The sequence below is a fragment of the Ammospiza caudacuta genome, chromosome 9 (assembly GCF_027887145.1).
Source record: "Ammospiza caudacuta isolate bAmmCau1 chromosome 9, bAmmCau1.pri, whole genome shotgun sequence".
NCBI classification, from domain to species: Eukaryota; Metazoa; Chordata; class Aves; order Passeriformes; family Passerellidae; genus Ammospiza; species Ammospiza caudacuta.
In genome coordinates this window covers 25,152,535-25,166,525 of record NC_080601.1, presented here as the reverse complement: position 1 = coordinate 25,166,525, position 13,991 = coordinate 25,152,535, and the positions used below count along the sequence as shown (strand labels likewise).

The 13,991-nt window shown below is 56.1% G+C and overlaps 1 protein-coding gene across 1 annotated transcript in view; it reads right to left on the bottom strand.

Moving 5' to 3' along the window:
• SLIT1 (slit guidance ligand 1) overlaps nucleotides 1-5,380 on the bottom strand; it is a 60,956-nt gene extending 55,576 nt beyond the window's left edge. Inside the window, exon 1 of the mRNA XM_058810140.1 lies at nucleotides 5,178-5,380. Coding sequence (XP_058666123.1) covers nucleotides 5,178-5,380 — 203 coding nt within the window. The remainder of the gene's footprint in view (nucleotides 1-5,177) is intronic.
• Between the last annotated feature and the right edge of the window lie 8,611 nt (nucleotides 5,381-13,991).

The following is a 13,991-nucleotide window of genomic DNA, read 5'->3' as shown; positions in this document are numbered from 1 at the left end:
CCCCTCTTCAGTGGGAGGTCATGGGCTTGTACACCTTGCCCTGGACAGGACACCCATTCCTGTCCACACCACCCTGGTGATACCCCAAATCCCTTCTGCTCCCCCAGGCTGCAGGTTCTGCTGCCCTGTGGGGGTCCCTCCTGCATCCTCAGCCTTCTATAGCTGCTCACTCTTCTGCCAGCCAGAGTTTTGATAGGAAGCAATGAAGCAGGGGAGAATGAAACTCAAAGCAAATGCACATCCTGTTGGAGTCCCTTTCTGTAACTGGGCTGGTTCTGTGTGTGCTGCCCTGCACTGGCACCGTGGCCACCATGCCCAGCCCACCCTGGGACCTGGGCACAGCAGCAACAGCATTGGAAGGTGCCCGTGGGAGACCCACAATTAAAGCTGGAAACAGCTCCCCTTCCTTGCTCCCACCTCAGCAGCAAGGAACTGCTGTTAGCACAATGCATCATTCTGGAGGACCAAAGTGGCAGCACATTTAAGGCAAAAATATCTGTTTTAAAGGATGCAATAAAACAGAGCCAGGGAAGGGTTTATAGGGAAGCAATTGCTGTGTGGGGTGAGAAGTGGTCACCAGAGGCCAATCTGCCTGGCTTTATTGCCTGTTACTTGTGACTTTTCCCAACCTGGGGACAATAGATCCTCCACTATCAGCCTCCACTTCAGTCAATACAAACACGACATAGTTTTTTAAACTAATATTTTTCCAGCATGCAATTCCATAGAGAGTGAGAACGCAGCGTTACCATGGCAATATATAGACAGCATCTGCCTTGGACGTAGCTGAAGGGAGAAATTGGAATAGAATTGCAAATTTCCTCTGTCCAGGAAGGCTCCCAAGGAAGCCACTGCGGTGGGCTGGGCAGGCTACCTTCCCAAGCCATCCTGCATCCTCCCAGTGCCCAGCACTATATCTCTTGAGAGCTGAGGGCTGCAGGGCCAGCCAAGCACTGCCCTGGCTGGACCAAGGTCCTGCATGCTGCTCCAGAGCTCTGCAGAGCCTGCACAGACCCTCTGCAACCAGACTGCTCACTGGGAACTTGCCTGGCCACTTCAGGGAAAGGAGAGGTTGACTTCCTCAAGGTGCTTCCTAAGAAGGAGCATTGCCTGAAGCCTCTGAAAGGAGAGGCAGCCCAACAACTGGAGTGGAATGCAGGAGTGCTGCTGTGATACACCAGCCTGGCTGCTGCAAGACATTTTGATTAACTGGTGAGAGGTAGATGCAGGTGAATGTGTTAAACATGCTCTGGACTAGAGCTTGCTGCTGGAATTTTGGCAGGGGATGGTTGGGCAGTATGCAGGAGTGCTCCAGGTGCAGCCACCCTGCCATGGGGCTCCCACACCAAAAGGCTGTGGCTCAGCACCCCTTCCCTCCACCAATGCAGACACAGGGATGGCAGCCTGGCTACAGACTGCATGGGGCCCATTTCAGCACAGACAAACCCCCAAAGTCTGGGAACAAGGCAAACAGAAGCCCCATTAAATGCTGAGGCCAGAGACTCTGGAAAGGAAAAGCCAGAGCCAAGAGGGGTGCAGTGATGGGGACCCCCAAACCCAACTCTGCTGCCTTCCACATGGGGGGAGGGACACAGCACAGCCCCCACTGAGATGGGGGATGATGTTCAGCTCATCAGAGAGGAGGCAAAAGGGGCAAGTGGGGCAACTCTCAATTGTCAGCCAAAAAATTCAATAGCAGAAAAGAGTGACAGGCCATCACAGCCAATTCATCCCCTACAAGCAAAGAGCTGGGGCTGGAAGCTGCCATTTGACAGTGGCAAATTTGCACTGATCCTGCTGGCATGGGGAGAGCTATCCACCTCCCCAACAAGGCAGTCTGCTCTTCAGAGACACTTTCAAAGGAAAAAAGAAAGAAAAGCAAGCAAATGGGGAAGGAAATTGTGACCTTCTCCCACAACTCTTCTCTGGTGGCTGAGGCCTGAGGGACTCCTGGAAGCAGATAACACTGTAGTGCTGGAGGATTATCACCCCATCCTGCCTACAAAGCCTTCAGGCCTCTGTTGTGCTTGCCAGAAGTGTAGGCAGGAACACAGGCATCTGTGAAAAGTACCCAGAGACTTTGCTGCTTCCCACCTTGCTCAGCCCTGATCCAGCCAGAGGGCAGGTGCACAACGCCCATCTCTGTTGGGCTGCAGACTAAAAGGCACTTAGGGATCAGTGTGCTGTGCCCTGGTACAAGGCAAGAGGGGTCCTGTGTCCCCCCATGCAACCATCACTCATGGTCCATCCTAGACACATCTGCAGCCCTTACTCTCTCCCAGCAGCAGAGCACTCATCAGGGTGATATCACAGGGGAAACTGAAACAGAAGACAATTTTTCCCCAGCCCATGATTCTCCAAAGTTGCAGTGACTCTGCAAGGCAAGTAATTCCCTGTTCTTCAAAGGAAAGGCTGCATTGCAAAAGCAACAGAGCACACACCTCATCACAGCACGCTGCTGCCTGAGTCCCCACAATGGCAGTGCCAGCAGGCCTAGCTGCCCTGCCCAGGGGCTTGACCCATGGGGCCCAGCCAGGTGGGAGGCTGGAGAAAGCCTGGAGGCTCTAAACACTGCACTGGCACACAACAGGCAAGAAATTCAACAGCAGGGACATCCCTGCTCACTGCCACTGTGGGATCCGTGGTGAGGTTGGCATTGCTCGTGCTGTGCTCTCAGGGCTTGGGAAAAGAGGCATGCAGTGAGGGGCACTGGTGAGAGGCTGATGACTGCCCACAGAGAGCTGACCCCTGGAGAGAGCAAGTCCTGGCACAGCCCCTGCTGCAGGCTCCCCTGTGGCTGCCTGCTGACCTTGCTCCATCGAACACGGAGGAGCTGCAGACTGCAAGGCTGCAGCCTGCTTACAGGGAATTGAAACTCACTTACGAGCTGTTACAGCAGGAGTTCACTGCTAGGAGATAGACCTGCTCTGCACAGACACCCTCCAGCACCTGCATGGGTGTGCAAAACAGCAGGAAGTAGTTATCCAGCAGACAACACCCACGAGAGAGCAAGCATGTCTAGCTCACTCCAGACAGAAGATCCGGCAGCACCAGCTGCATTAAAATCCAGAAAACCCAATGCTGCTGAATGGCAGCAGGCATGGAGGACCAGGTCAGGGGAGGCAGAATGGGACACAGCAAGCAGGACACACCTCCAGAGCAGGAGAGATGCCCTGCCAGAGCAGGAGTGAGACACCCAACAGGGCATCCTCCATTAGCTCACTGCAGCATTGCTTCATTTGAGCAGTGCTGAGCAAGGGGCTGGATGTGGGCAGAGCTGGGCACTCAATGCCAACCCACCCCAGGACCCTGCACCCAGCTGCATGGATGGAGAGCTGATGCCATGGACCCCATTAAGCTCTCCAAGAGACAGAAAGGGCTGGTGCAGGCTGTGCATAAACCTTCCCTCTGCCCTGGGCACAGCAGAAAGGGGATCCTGTCTCAGACCTCATAAACTTGGTCTATGGGATAGCAACTCACGGCAGCCTGGTTGCCGTGCTGGGTAATAATCATTTGTATGAGGATAATTATGGTGGGAGAAAAGAAAACTCCTCTAAAGTGGTATCCTGCAGAGTTCTTGATGCTGCATGCTGGGTGCAGCCCTGGCAGCTGCCAGGCTCTCTGCAGTCCATGCATGCAGTCCTTCCATCTGCAGGCAAAGGGCACAGTCAAACCCCAGGAGCTGCAAACAGCAGGGCACAGGGACAGGAGCACTCTGTGGCTGTCCTGGAACATGTCCTGCAGCTCTGCTGCCCAAGGAGACAGCAGCTCAACACTTCCCTGCACGGCAAGGGGGATGTGGGGGCAGCCTGCCCCAGGGCCAGACAGCTCCTGTGCCACCGTGGTCCATTGCAGCTACTGGGATGGGGCACCTGCTGCTGCTGAGCAGAAGGGACAGGCTGGGGACAGCCCGGCTCTCCTGCTGTTCCTGTGTGCCAGGAACCTCCTGCCAGCAGCAGGTTGGACATGTCCAGCTCATGCTGCTCTCCCTGCTTGGCCACAGAACCCCAGGCAGGCAGACCTGCCCAGCCAGGCACAGCAGCAGAGGCCCCTCCTGCTCAGGGGAGCTCAGCAGGTAACACGGGACCCACACAGCCGGCTGGACCTGACTGTGAGAGAAAAACCTTCCTCATGGGGCTAAGAGAGCCAGGAACACCTCCCAGCACCCCTGAGGACGTGGCAAGGGATTTGATGAGCAGTGAGGTGCAGCCACAGGGGACTGGAGAGGATGAGTGAGCTCTGGCTCACGATGGGTGAGCTGCACGGCTGAAGGCTGGTCACAGAATCTCAAGAGGGGCTGGGGCAATGGGACCTGATCCTAACACGATGTGCAGCACACCCAGGAGAGCTTCCTGGGGACAAAGGGGTGCCCAGCACAGGGGCTTCAGATGACAGGGCCTCTCAGAGAACCCCTGTGGCTGTGTAGCTACCCAGTGACAAGTCACTGGAGGGGTGGCCACACACCTGTGTGTGGGACCCACACACGCAGCCCATTCTGGGCTGCCCCAGCGCAAATGCCCCCTGGAGCAGCCCACTCCCTCGGGCACTGCTCTAACCCCAACCCCGCTGCACATACATGCACAAAGACTGGCACACCCGGGCTCTTGCATATGCCGGAGCCCTTGCACGACCCTCACACAGAGAAAGGGCTACACACACCCTGCCCCAGCAGGCTCTCACACACACCCTGCTCTCCACCTCGACGGGCTACTGCACCTCCCTCAGGAAGGGGATGATGCACATAAACTCACCCAACAGGCCCTTGCACACGTATCCTCTGGACGGAATTTACAGACACACAACCCCCGGGCGTAGCGGGACACCGCACATCACCCACCCCACCAGGCTTTTGCACTCGCACCTTTAGGGCGGCCGACCGTGGCCCCACGGGCATCTGCACGCGTTGTGCCCGTAGCGGGCACGGCGGGCACTTGCACACACCGCAGACAGGCTGCTGCCCACCCCCGCCACGGACAGCCCCTTCCATCCCCGGACGGGCTCCCGCACGCACTCCCGAGCTCGGGCTCCGGAGCGGTTCCGCACCCCGCGGGGCACTCGCTCCCCTCGGGCTTTTGGCCACACGCCCTCGGACAAGCCCCCGGCCCCCGCGCCCCGCCGGGCTCCCGCACCTCGTCGGCGCAGCCCGGCGGCGGCGGACAAAGCCCGGCGGTACTCACAGGCGCTCGGTGCCGCGGGGGATGCTGCGGGGCACGGCGCGCAGGGCCGAGCCGTGGCAGTCCACCGTGGTGCCGCTGCAGGCGCACAGCGGCGGGCAGGCGGCGGCGCGGCCCCGGCACAGCGCGGCGCACGCCAGCAGCCAGGCGGCGGCCCGCAGCCCCGCCGGGACCCCCGCCGGCCGCCCGGGGGTCGGGGCCGCCATGGCAGCGGGCAGCAGGGTCAGGCGGTGCGGCCGCCGCGCATCACCGGCGAGAGGAGCGGAGCGCGGCTCGGCTCGACGCGGCGCGGCGCGGCTCGGCTGCGGGGCGAGAGCCCCGTCGGCGCACACCCGCCCACCCTCACTGCCGCCCCATCCCGCAGCCCAGGCTCAGCCCCCGCGCTGGCTCCTCCCTCCCGCCCTGCCCGCCCCGACGGGCCCCCCGCCGCCGCCGCGCCCCTCCCCGCGCCCCCGGTACCCGCGGCGGCCGAGCGAGCGGCGGTCCCGGCCGGGCAGGGCACGGGCACCCCGGCCGCCGGAGCCGTCGGGGCTCTGCGCCGCTCCGGCCGTGCGGGAAGGTGGCTTCGGATCGCTGCCCCCACCTGGGACAGGGGCGGCGTTCGCGGAGCACCCGAGTTCTCCGGGAGAGCGGCGGGCAGCGGCACCCCGGGGAGAAACAGCCTGGGAGCCAGGCGGCCGCAGAGAGAGCGTTCCCACCTCTCCTGGGGGTGCCGAGAGCCTTCGCATGCCCTGATGTACCTAAGGGAGCCTTGGCCTGTCTCCCACCCGGCAGCCCGAAACCCCAACCCATCATCCAGAGTCCGGGTGAGCACGGGGACCTGGCGGCCCACGGGGAGCACGGGACAGGCTGGCGCTTGTCACCCGGGATAGCGCCTGGCCCCTGAGTCCCGCGGCTCAGCACTCCAGCCTGCAGGAGGGACTTGGGTGGCACTCTGCTTTGATATGTGCCCCACACACAAACAGCAAATCTTGAAGTACTGGCTGTGGCATTAGCTATGCTCTTTTCCATTCCGGAGGAACACCTTTAAAATGAATAACCAAAATTTCTTTTGGGCTAACCTACAGGGAAGAACAAGGCAAAGTACATCTATTTCAATGCGAAAGGAAGTGAAGCCAAGAAATCTTACAAGTTTGACCCTAAACAGTTGACATCTCAAAACCACAAACATTGCATTCATTTTATTGCCTTCCATTTTTTTTCCCCCTGAGATCTGCAAATGCAAGGCAGGAGGGTGTAACCAGGAGGGCTGATCGCCTGTTTTATTAATGACACCTGAAACACTTGTAACCCCATGGCTCCAAGTGCTGAGACCTTAAAAAAAGAACAGGTATTTTGATGTGCCCAACACAGCCCTGGCTTCTGGCAGCAACTGCCACAAATGTCCTCCTCAGAGAGGAAATCCACAGAAGGAGGGGAGATGAGAGCCTGTTGCACTGCAGGAGGACGGTGGGAGGGTGGTGTGTGAGCATGGACACCCCAGTGCAACAGGGCATGGTGGATATTTGCAGGGATGGTGGCAGGTCCCAGGAGCCAGAGTGTCTCTTAAATCCATGCCCTCTGCACATGGAGCTCCACAGGCTCCTTAATCAGGGCAAGAGGGAGGTGTCTGCCTGGGGTCCTGCTCCAGCGAGGGCCACCTCACACACACACAGGGCTGCACCAGCTTGGCCCAGATCAGCAGCTCTTTTCCATCCCAAATGCCAGCTCCCATCATCTGTCTGCATTTTCGTGACATCTCCTTCCTCTGGCCCCAGTCCCGGGAGGAAGCTGTGCCTGAGATGGATGAAAGGGGTTTGTTCCTCGTTGCTACCCAGCAGCCCTGACAGCAAGGAAGATGAGCTGCTTCCCAGGACTCTGGGAGCCGACCCCTTGCTGGCAGAGCTTCTGCAGAGGTGTCCCTGCAGCCTGTCCTGGGGCTCACAGGGAGAGCCTGGAGGCAATGGCACCCAAAGGGGTCTGAACTGCAGACCTTGGCTGAATTTTGTGGGGTGAAGGTTGTTTCAGAATGGCTTGGTACCCCCCAAAAGGCTGCTATCAGTGTGATGCTTGTGACAGCCCTCCCTCACAAGCTCCCCTTTACCCCTTGGCTGGCAGAGCAGAACCAGGTCTCCCTAACCTGCCCTTTACCTCTGATGCTGGCAGGAAGGTGGGAGGGAGTGAGGGATCTTGTTTCCTCTGTTTTTTTTCATCACTCACCCCAAGCAAACCCCTGTGATCTGCAGAAAAAGCAAGTTCTGTCCATCTCTGCTTCCAGCTGCAGCAACACCCAGTCACTGACACGGGGCTGTGGTCTTGGCAAAGAGAGGAGCTGGCAGGGCTTGCCTGGAGCCCACCACACCTGTCCTGGTTCCAGTGAAAACTCCATTTTAGCTGCACATTTTCTCCTGTAGTGGCTCAGCTCCTGCTGTTCTCTGTGAGGTTTGGCCTCTGCCTGCCATACAGCCAGTGCCCCACGCCCCAGCACCACGGTGCATCCCACTGAGCTGGGCTGCCAGCCCTGGCTGACCCCTCAGTGGCTGCTCCAGCTCCAGCAGCAACACCCTTCCAGGGCTGCCAACACAGCAGGGGCTGAGCCAGGACAGCAGTGGGGGGACAGGCTGTGTACCCACGCCTCAGCCCCTGGTGCATTTGGGTGATCCCAAGTCACCCAGGCACCCTGATGGGGTGGGCCTCAGAAAGCAACAGCTGCCTGGGAAAATCCCAGGGTTCCTCTGAATATGGATGAGGAGCAGGCAGAAAAATAAACCCCAAACTTCTTTATCAGGGGAGGCCTGGTCCTGCCGTCTGCCACCGGGATTTGGGCCAAACTGCTTGATAGAGAGAGACCATCTGGATCGTCTGATGGGCTCTGGGTTTGGTTAAAATGAAGAGGAAGCTTTTTTTTTGTAGGAGTTTCCATGGGAAGATCTGGGGAAGGGTTCCAGGGTACGCGCCAGACCTGTCGTGCAAAGAGAAGTGAAGCAGCTACAAAGCTTCAAACAAAACATTGCTGCCAATGGGAAGCCAAGCCCCCCAGGGGAGCACCCCGGCATTTCCTCCCACCCAGGACAGGTCACAGCTCGCCCCTGTTGGCTCTCCCGTGGGCTGGGCTAGCACTGGGTCCCATGATAGCACCTTCCAGCATGCCTGGGCTTCAAGACAGTGTGCTGTACCCTGGATTTGGGCATGCAGAGGGGAGGCAGCACACCCTCTTCATTTGTACCACGCTTTGAGGCAGTGCTGTGGCTGTCACCTGTCCACAGCAGTGCCCAGCATTTCTCAGGGTGGGATCAGGCTGCTGCAGAGCAGAAGTGTTTAAACACAGTTCTGGTGTGCTGGCTGTGGCTGGACACCCGGTGCCCCCCAAAGTCACTCTGTCCCTCCCCATCTCAGTTGGCCAGGGGAGAGAAATATAATCAGAATATAGGTAAGGCCAGGGAGAGATAACCAGTTACCAACAGGGGCAAAACAGGCTTGACTTGGAGAAATTGGTTAAATTTATCACTCATCAGATCAGACTAGGATAGTAAGAAATAAAATCTAATCTTAATCTTAAAAACACTTTTCCCCATCCCTCTCATCTTCCGGGGCTCAGCTGCACTCCCAGTTTCCTCTACCTCCTCCCTACCAGTGACATGAGAAGATGGGGAATGAGAGCTGTAGTCAGTTCATCACACTTCATCTCTGCTGTTTCTTCCTCCTCAGGACAGGGACTTCTCACATTCCTCCCTTGGGCATCCGCCGGCTCTGCTGTGGGGTCCTTCACAGGCTGCAGGTGAATCTCTGCTTCACTCTGGACTTCCATGGGCTGCAGGGCTGCATCCTGCCTCACCCTGGGCTTCACCAGGGCAGCAGGGGAATCTCTGCTCTGGTGCCTGGAACACCCCCTCCCCCTCTTCTTTCACTGACCTTTGTGTCTGCAGAGTTGTTCCTCTCACATATTCTTTCTTCTCTACAGCTGCTGCTGGTGCTCTGCAGAAACTTTTCCCTTTCTTACATACATTATCCCAGAACTGCTACCACCATCTCTGATGGGCTCAGCCTTGGCCAGTGGTCAATCCATCTTGAAGCTGACTGGCACTGGCTCCATGGGACATGGAGGAAGCTTCTGGCAGCTTCTCACAGAAGTTTCCCTGCTACCAAAGCCTTGCCACACAAACCCAACACAAGCACAGGTGCATGGTGCCTGCTCCAACCTCCCTGCTGAGGAGCATTGCCAGCTGCAGGATCTGTCATCCCTTGCACTGGGGCTGTGCTTTGAGCCCTTCCTTCCACCAGCAGCACCTGCCTGGGGAGCAGGGGCCATAAGACCCAGCCGGAGATGTGTTGGGAGCAGAGTGGCCACAACATTCAGCTTCTAAGTGTTCCCCAGAGATTTTGTGCAGGGTGGGCTGCCAGGCTGTCCTGGGCCACATCTGTCATGCCTGGCCAGCTTGGCTCATGCTGGGAGGCCAGGCTGCCTTTGTCCTGGCTGACACACTGGGCTTGAGAGAGCGAGGCATTGTGTGGGAGCAGGCCTGTGTGTCAGCCCCATTAGGGTACCTCTTGGGCTCCTGTAGCACGACAATGCCCTTGATGGGTCTATTATAGAGTGGTGCAGGCAGCTGGGGGCACTGGGATCACAGTAAATCTCTCCTGGTTAGCAGCAGCAGGCAGGGCTGGGATGTGTTCTTTCCTGTGTCTTTCTAGGGACAAGCCCTCCCTCACAAACAGCATCACCCTGACTGTGGCCAGCATTGCCTTGCAAACTGCCAGCACTGCCCTGTGAGCATAGCCAGCATTGCCAGAGTTGCCCTGTGAACACCACAACATCACCCCCAAAGGTGGCCAGCACTGCTCTGTGAAGGTGGCCCCACTGACTGCAGGAACCAGGCAGCTCTTCACCCTGGGACCAAGTGAAAGGAACAGCATCCACTGACTGCTCTCACAGGTGGTGCAGGAGATGCCAGGACTCCCAAGCAGGTGGATTTGGCCCCAGCCTAACACAACAGGGACCATCCAGGTAGGGGGAACCCAGTCTGTCTCACTGCCTTGAACCATTGTGGAACAGCAGGAGAGGGACAGTCTGCAAGGCACTGCATCCCTGCTTTGTGGTGTGGCTGAGCAGAGGGGCTGAGCCCTGCAGCCTGGCTTCCCCAAACCAGCCCTAGCCCACAGGAGAACATTTGCAGCCAGCAGCCCAGATGCAATGAGGAGATGCTGCTCCCAGCACGGCCGGACACACGGAGCGCCGGGGAGCTCGGCAGAGCAGTGCAAGCTGGTTTGAATAAACCACACGCCAGGAGGTGTCTGTGAAGCGCCTTGCACATGGAAATGCTATTGTTGGATCAGGGGCTCCAGAGTCCCCAGATGTAGCAATTGTTCCACATCCGTGCTGTGCATACACACACACACTCTTTCCCACTCACTCTGCCTGCAGCCACTCATTAACCCTCCTCAATGAAGATGCATTGGAGGGATAATTTACTGTTTAATAGACTAACTTTCCATTTGCTGTTGCCAAGCACATCCAACATATTTCTCCACGGTGCCATAAACTGCAGCTCCTCTGCCATAAAACCCTGCCTCCCAGAAAGAGCAGGTGGGTTTTCAGGACTCAGCTGATGACCTTGGCCACGGGGTAAGCAGAGACAGTGTTCTGTTGTTAGAGGAACAGGGCTTGTTCCCACCAAGCCCTTTCACCCCCATTGCACTGACATCCCTGGACTGGGAAAACATCTAACCTGAGAAATAAGGAGTGCCTCGGTGCCTCAGCCTGATGGATGAGGGAGGCAGAGGCTCTGCCCTGGTTTTGTTGATGAAGATGCCCTGGGTGCAGACCAGCATGCCTCTGCTCCATATTTATGGCTAGCTGGCAGCTGGTGCCATGCTGGGCTGTGATCAATGAGCTCCATGCCCGCTTGGGCTCATTGTGCTTCCACAGTTGCAGATGGCCTTTCTGTGCCTTGTCAGTCCCAAAGTTGTGAGCATGTGTCTTTGCATCCTTGCTCCTCCTTCCCCAGCCCTCACAGAGTCACAAGCTACTAGAGCATGAAAGAAAGTCAGATTCTGCTAAACCTGGGACAAGGGAACTCCTTCCATCTCCCATCACCCAAATTTCCACATGGTAGAAGACAAACTTTCAGTCTGCAGGTTCTGCAGGAAGGAGCACCAGCCCCAGAGGCATGAGCCTGAAGGACTGGCTCTCAGGGTCTGGCTCTGAAGAATGGCAAGAAGATGCCAGCAGCCAAAAATAACTTGAAAAAGAGAAGGAAAGGGTTCAGCTTGCCATGTGACAACTCTGCTTGGCCCTGGATGCAGGCAGGGACTCTCCTCAGAGCTGGAGGACCATGCTAGGGGCTAGCTGCAGAGCTGATTTTTGAGGACATCCTTCCCCAGCCTTCTCGGTGCTCTTTATGTTTTTGTTCACTTTATTCATAGTCCCAGCCTCCCTCCTCCCTCATGTGCCAGCTGTAGCCAGGAGGAAGGAGCAGGCGTCTCCAGGCCTGCCCCAGCACATCTGGGGGTCCCATCCCGCAGTGTGTGCTGCCAGCCCCCTCTTGTGCTGCTGCTGCAGAACGGCCTGGCACAGGCACCATGCACCCAGAGCCTGCTGTGCGAGAGGCTGCCGAGATCCTGCTCCACAGCTCAAGCTTTGTAAGTAAAAAGGTTGGAAGAAACAAATTCTAAAAGAGCCACAGGTCAATACAGACACCCCCACGTCAAAGACCTGTGCACACATCAAGTCACATGCAGCTGTGATGGCCAGGGCAGGCTGGCACCTCTGCTCATCACAATTCCCAGTGGCACAGGAGCTTCAGCCAAAAGCAGAGCATCAAGAGGGACACAGTTCTCTCCAGTGGAAAAGGAGATGATCTTAATGTCATGTAATGCACTGCATGGGAGGGCTGGGTGGTGGATTTGTAAATCTTCCCCAGCAGCAAGGCAGGGGAGCTGGGAGCTTGGGAGAGGAGGAACTGGGGAGGGGGCCACAGAAATGACCACTCCAGCTGTGACTCAGCAGAGAAAGGAAAGCTTGTCTCCCTCTGACCCAGACTAAAATTGAAGGCTGGAGCTGGGAAGTATCTGAACATCACCCTGTGATGCATGGGTGGGGGCAGCAGCTCCTTGCACAGGAGCCCCAAAACATCCCCATCACATTCCTCATGTGTGGGCACTCCCCAGGAACAAAGCTGGGCTGGGACAGGATGGGGCCAGAGAGGCAGTGCCAGCTGAGATCCCACTCTGAGCTACAATGTAAGGTCAGTGTGGGACCCAGCACGGAGATCTTGGCACCTACGTGCCTGAACAGTTTATGAGCTTCAACACAAACCCTCACTGGGAGATGAGCAAACACAACTAAACATGGTAATTTATTCACTCCATGAAAAAATATTAGTTAATCCAAGCCAATGAGATTGTAAAGCCTGATAACTGGTCTGGCTGATGCCAATATCTATCGCTAGCAACAGTCATGTTTTTTGTCTACACTGTTGCCCTAGGCAGTGAGATGCAGCAGCAACATGACAGCTCCCAGCTACACATGATAATTTAAGAAAGAGAAAATATCTTATTTCAACTCCAAACCAGGGCAGAGCAGTTTAAAAAAAAATCAAGACAACTTGCAAAAATTGATTTAGACAGCAGTGACACCCTGAAGAACTTATTTGCAAGTCTGTGCTGTGCAATTTGAAATAAAAACTGTTTAATGAAATGAAGGTGAGCACTGCTTGTTTGCTTTGTAACATCACTGCTGTGCACACATACCAACAGGCCAAAGCAAACACACTGAGAGATGAGTGATCCCCCTTTAAATATACACCTTCACCCGATGCTGGGTCCCAGTGGCTACTGCCCTTCCACTTGCAGTCAAGCATAAGTGCTTGGATTGTGGCTTCAGAATCCAAAACCTACTCATTTTTTTGAATTATGTAAGCCAGATAAAGCTGTCACTTTGAATCACAGCTTATCAGGGGGGCGATATTTGGATTTTCAGTATTGAAGATAGCTGTTGTGAGTTTTTGCATTCCTTTGTTCAACACGTTCAAGAAGAGAAACGTCTCTCTAGACTCTCGTGCCCACTTTGAAGTGCACAGAGGCCCATCACCCCCGCTGCCTGAGCTCCAGGGAGATGGGGCTCACCATCCCCATGACACCCAAGTGCAGCACGGAGGAGCAGGGGGCTGCCTTGGGGCTCAGCCCGCAGGAAGGCAGCGCCGCTTTCAAACGCGCTCCTTCTCCTGCTTGTTTTTCAATTGCATGGTGAGGATGTTAATGAGTGTCTGAGCTATGGCAGGCGAGCCCAGGGCATTTCAAACGTGGAAGAACTTCACAGAGAAATAATCTGCATAAAATCTGAGACGCCATTATTAAGAAGGAGGAAAAGAAAATGCAAGCAGAAAGCATCCTTTCTCAGCAGCCAAGAGTGGCAAGAGAAGAATGGCCCTACAGAGAAAAATTTATTCATTTGATCCATTATTTATATAAAGTGTTCTTTGTAAACCTGATTTCCCATCACCCTGGATGACAGCAGGGGGAAGACAGGAAAAGAAGAGGTCCAACTTCATACTTCCAAGGCAAAGACAGCCTGTCTGGGCACCCTGTATCATGCAAGTATCCCAGAGGCTTTTGAGCCCTAGTGCCAGCACCTGACCAAGCACTCCCACACTTAAGAGTAGTAGCTCTGGCCTTTGAAGCAGACATTTCCTTCTTCTTGAAGGTGGATGGGAGTCCTTGTTGTCCCAATGAAATTGCTTAAGCCACCAAGCAAACCCACTAAAAATAAAAGCATTTAATGTGGTGTTTTCACATAACACACAGAAAGGCAACAGTCTGCAACAGTACTGACATAGCATA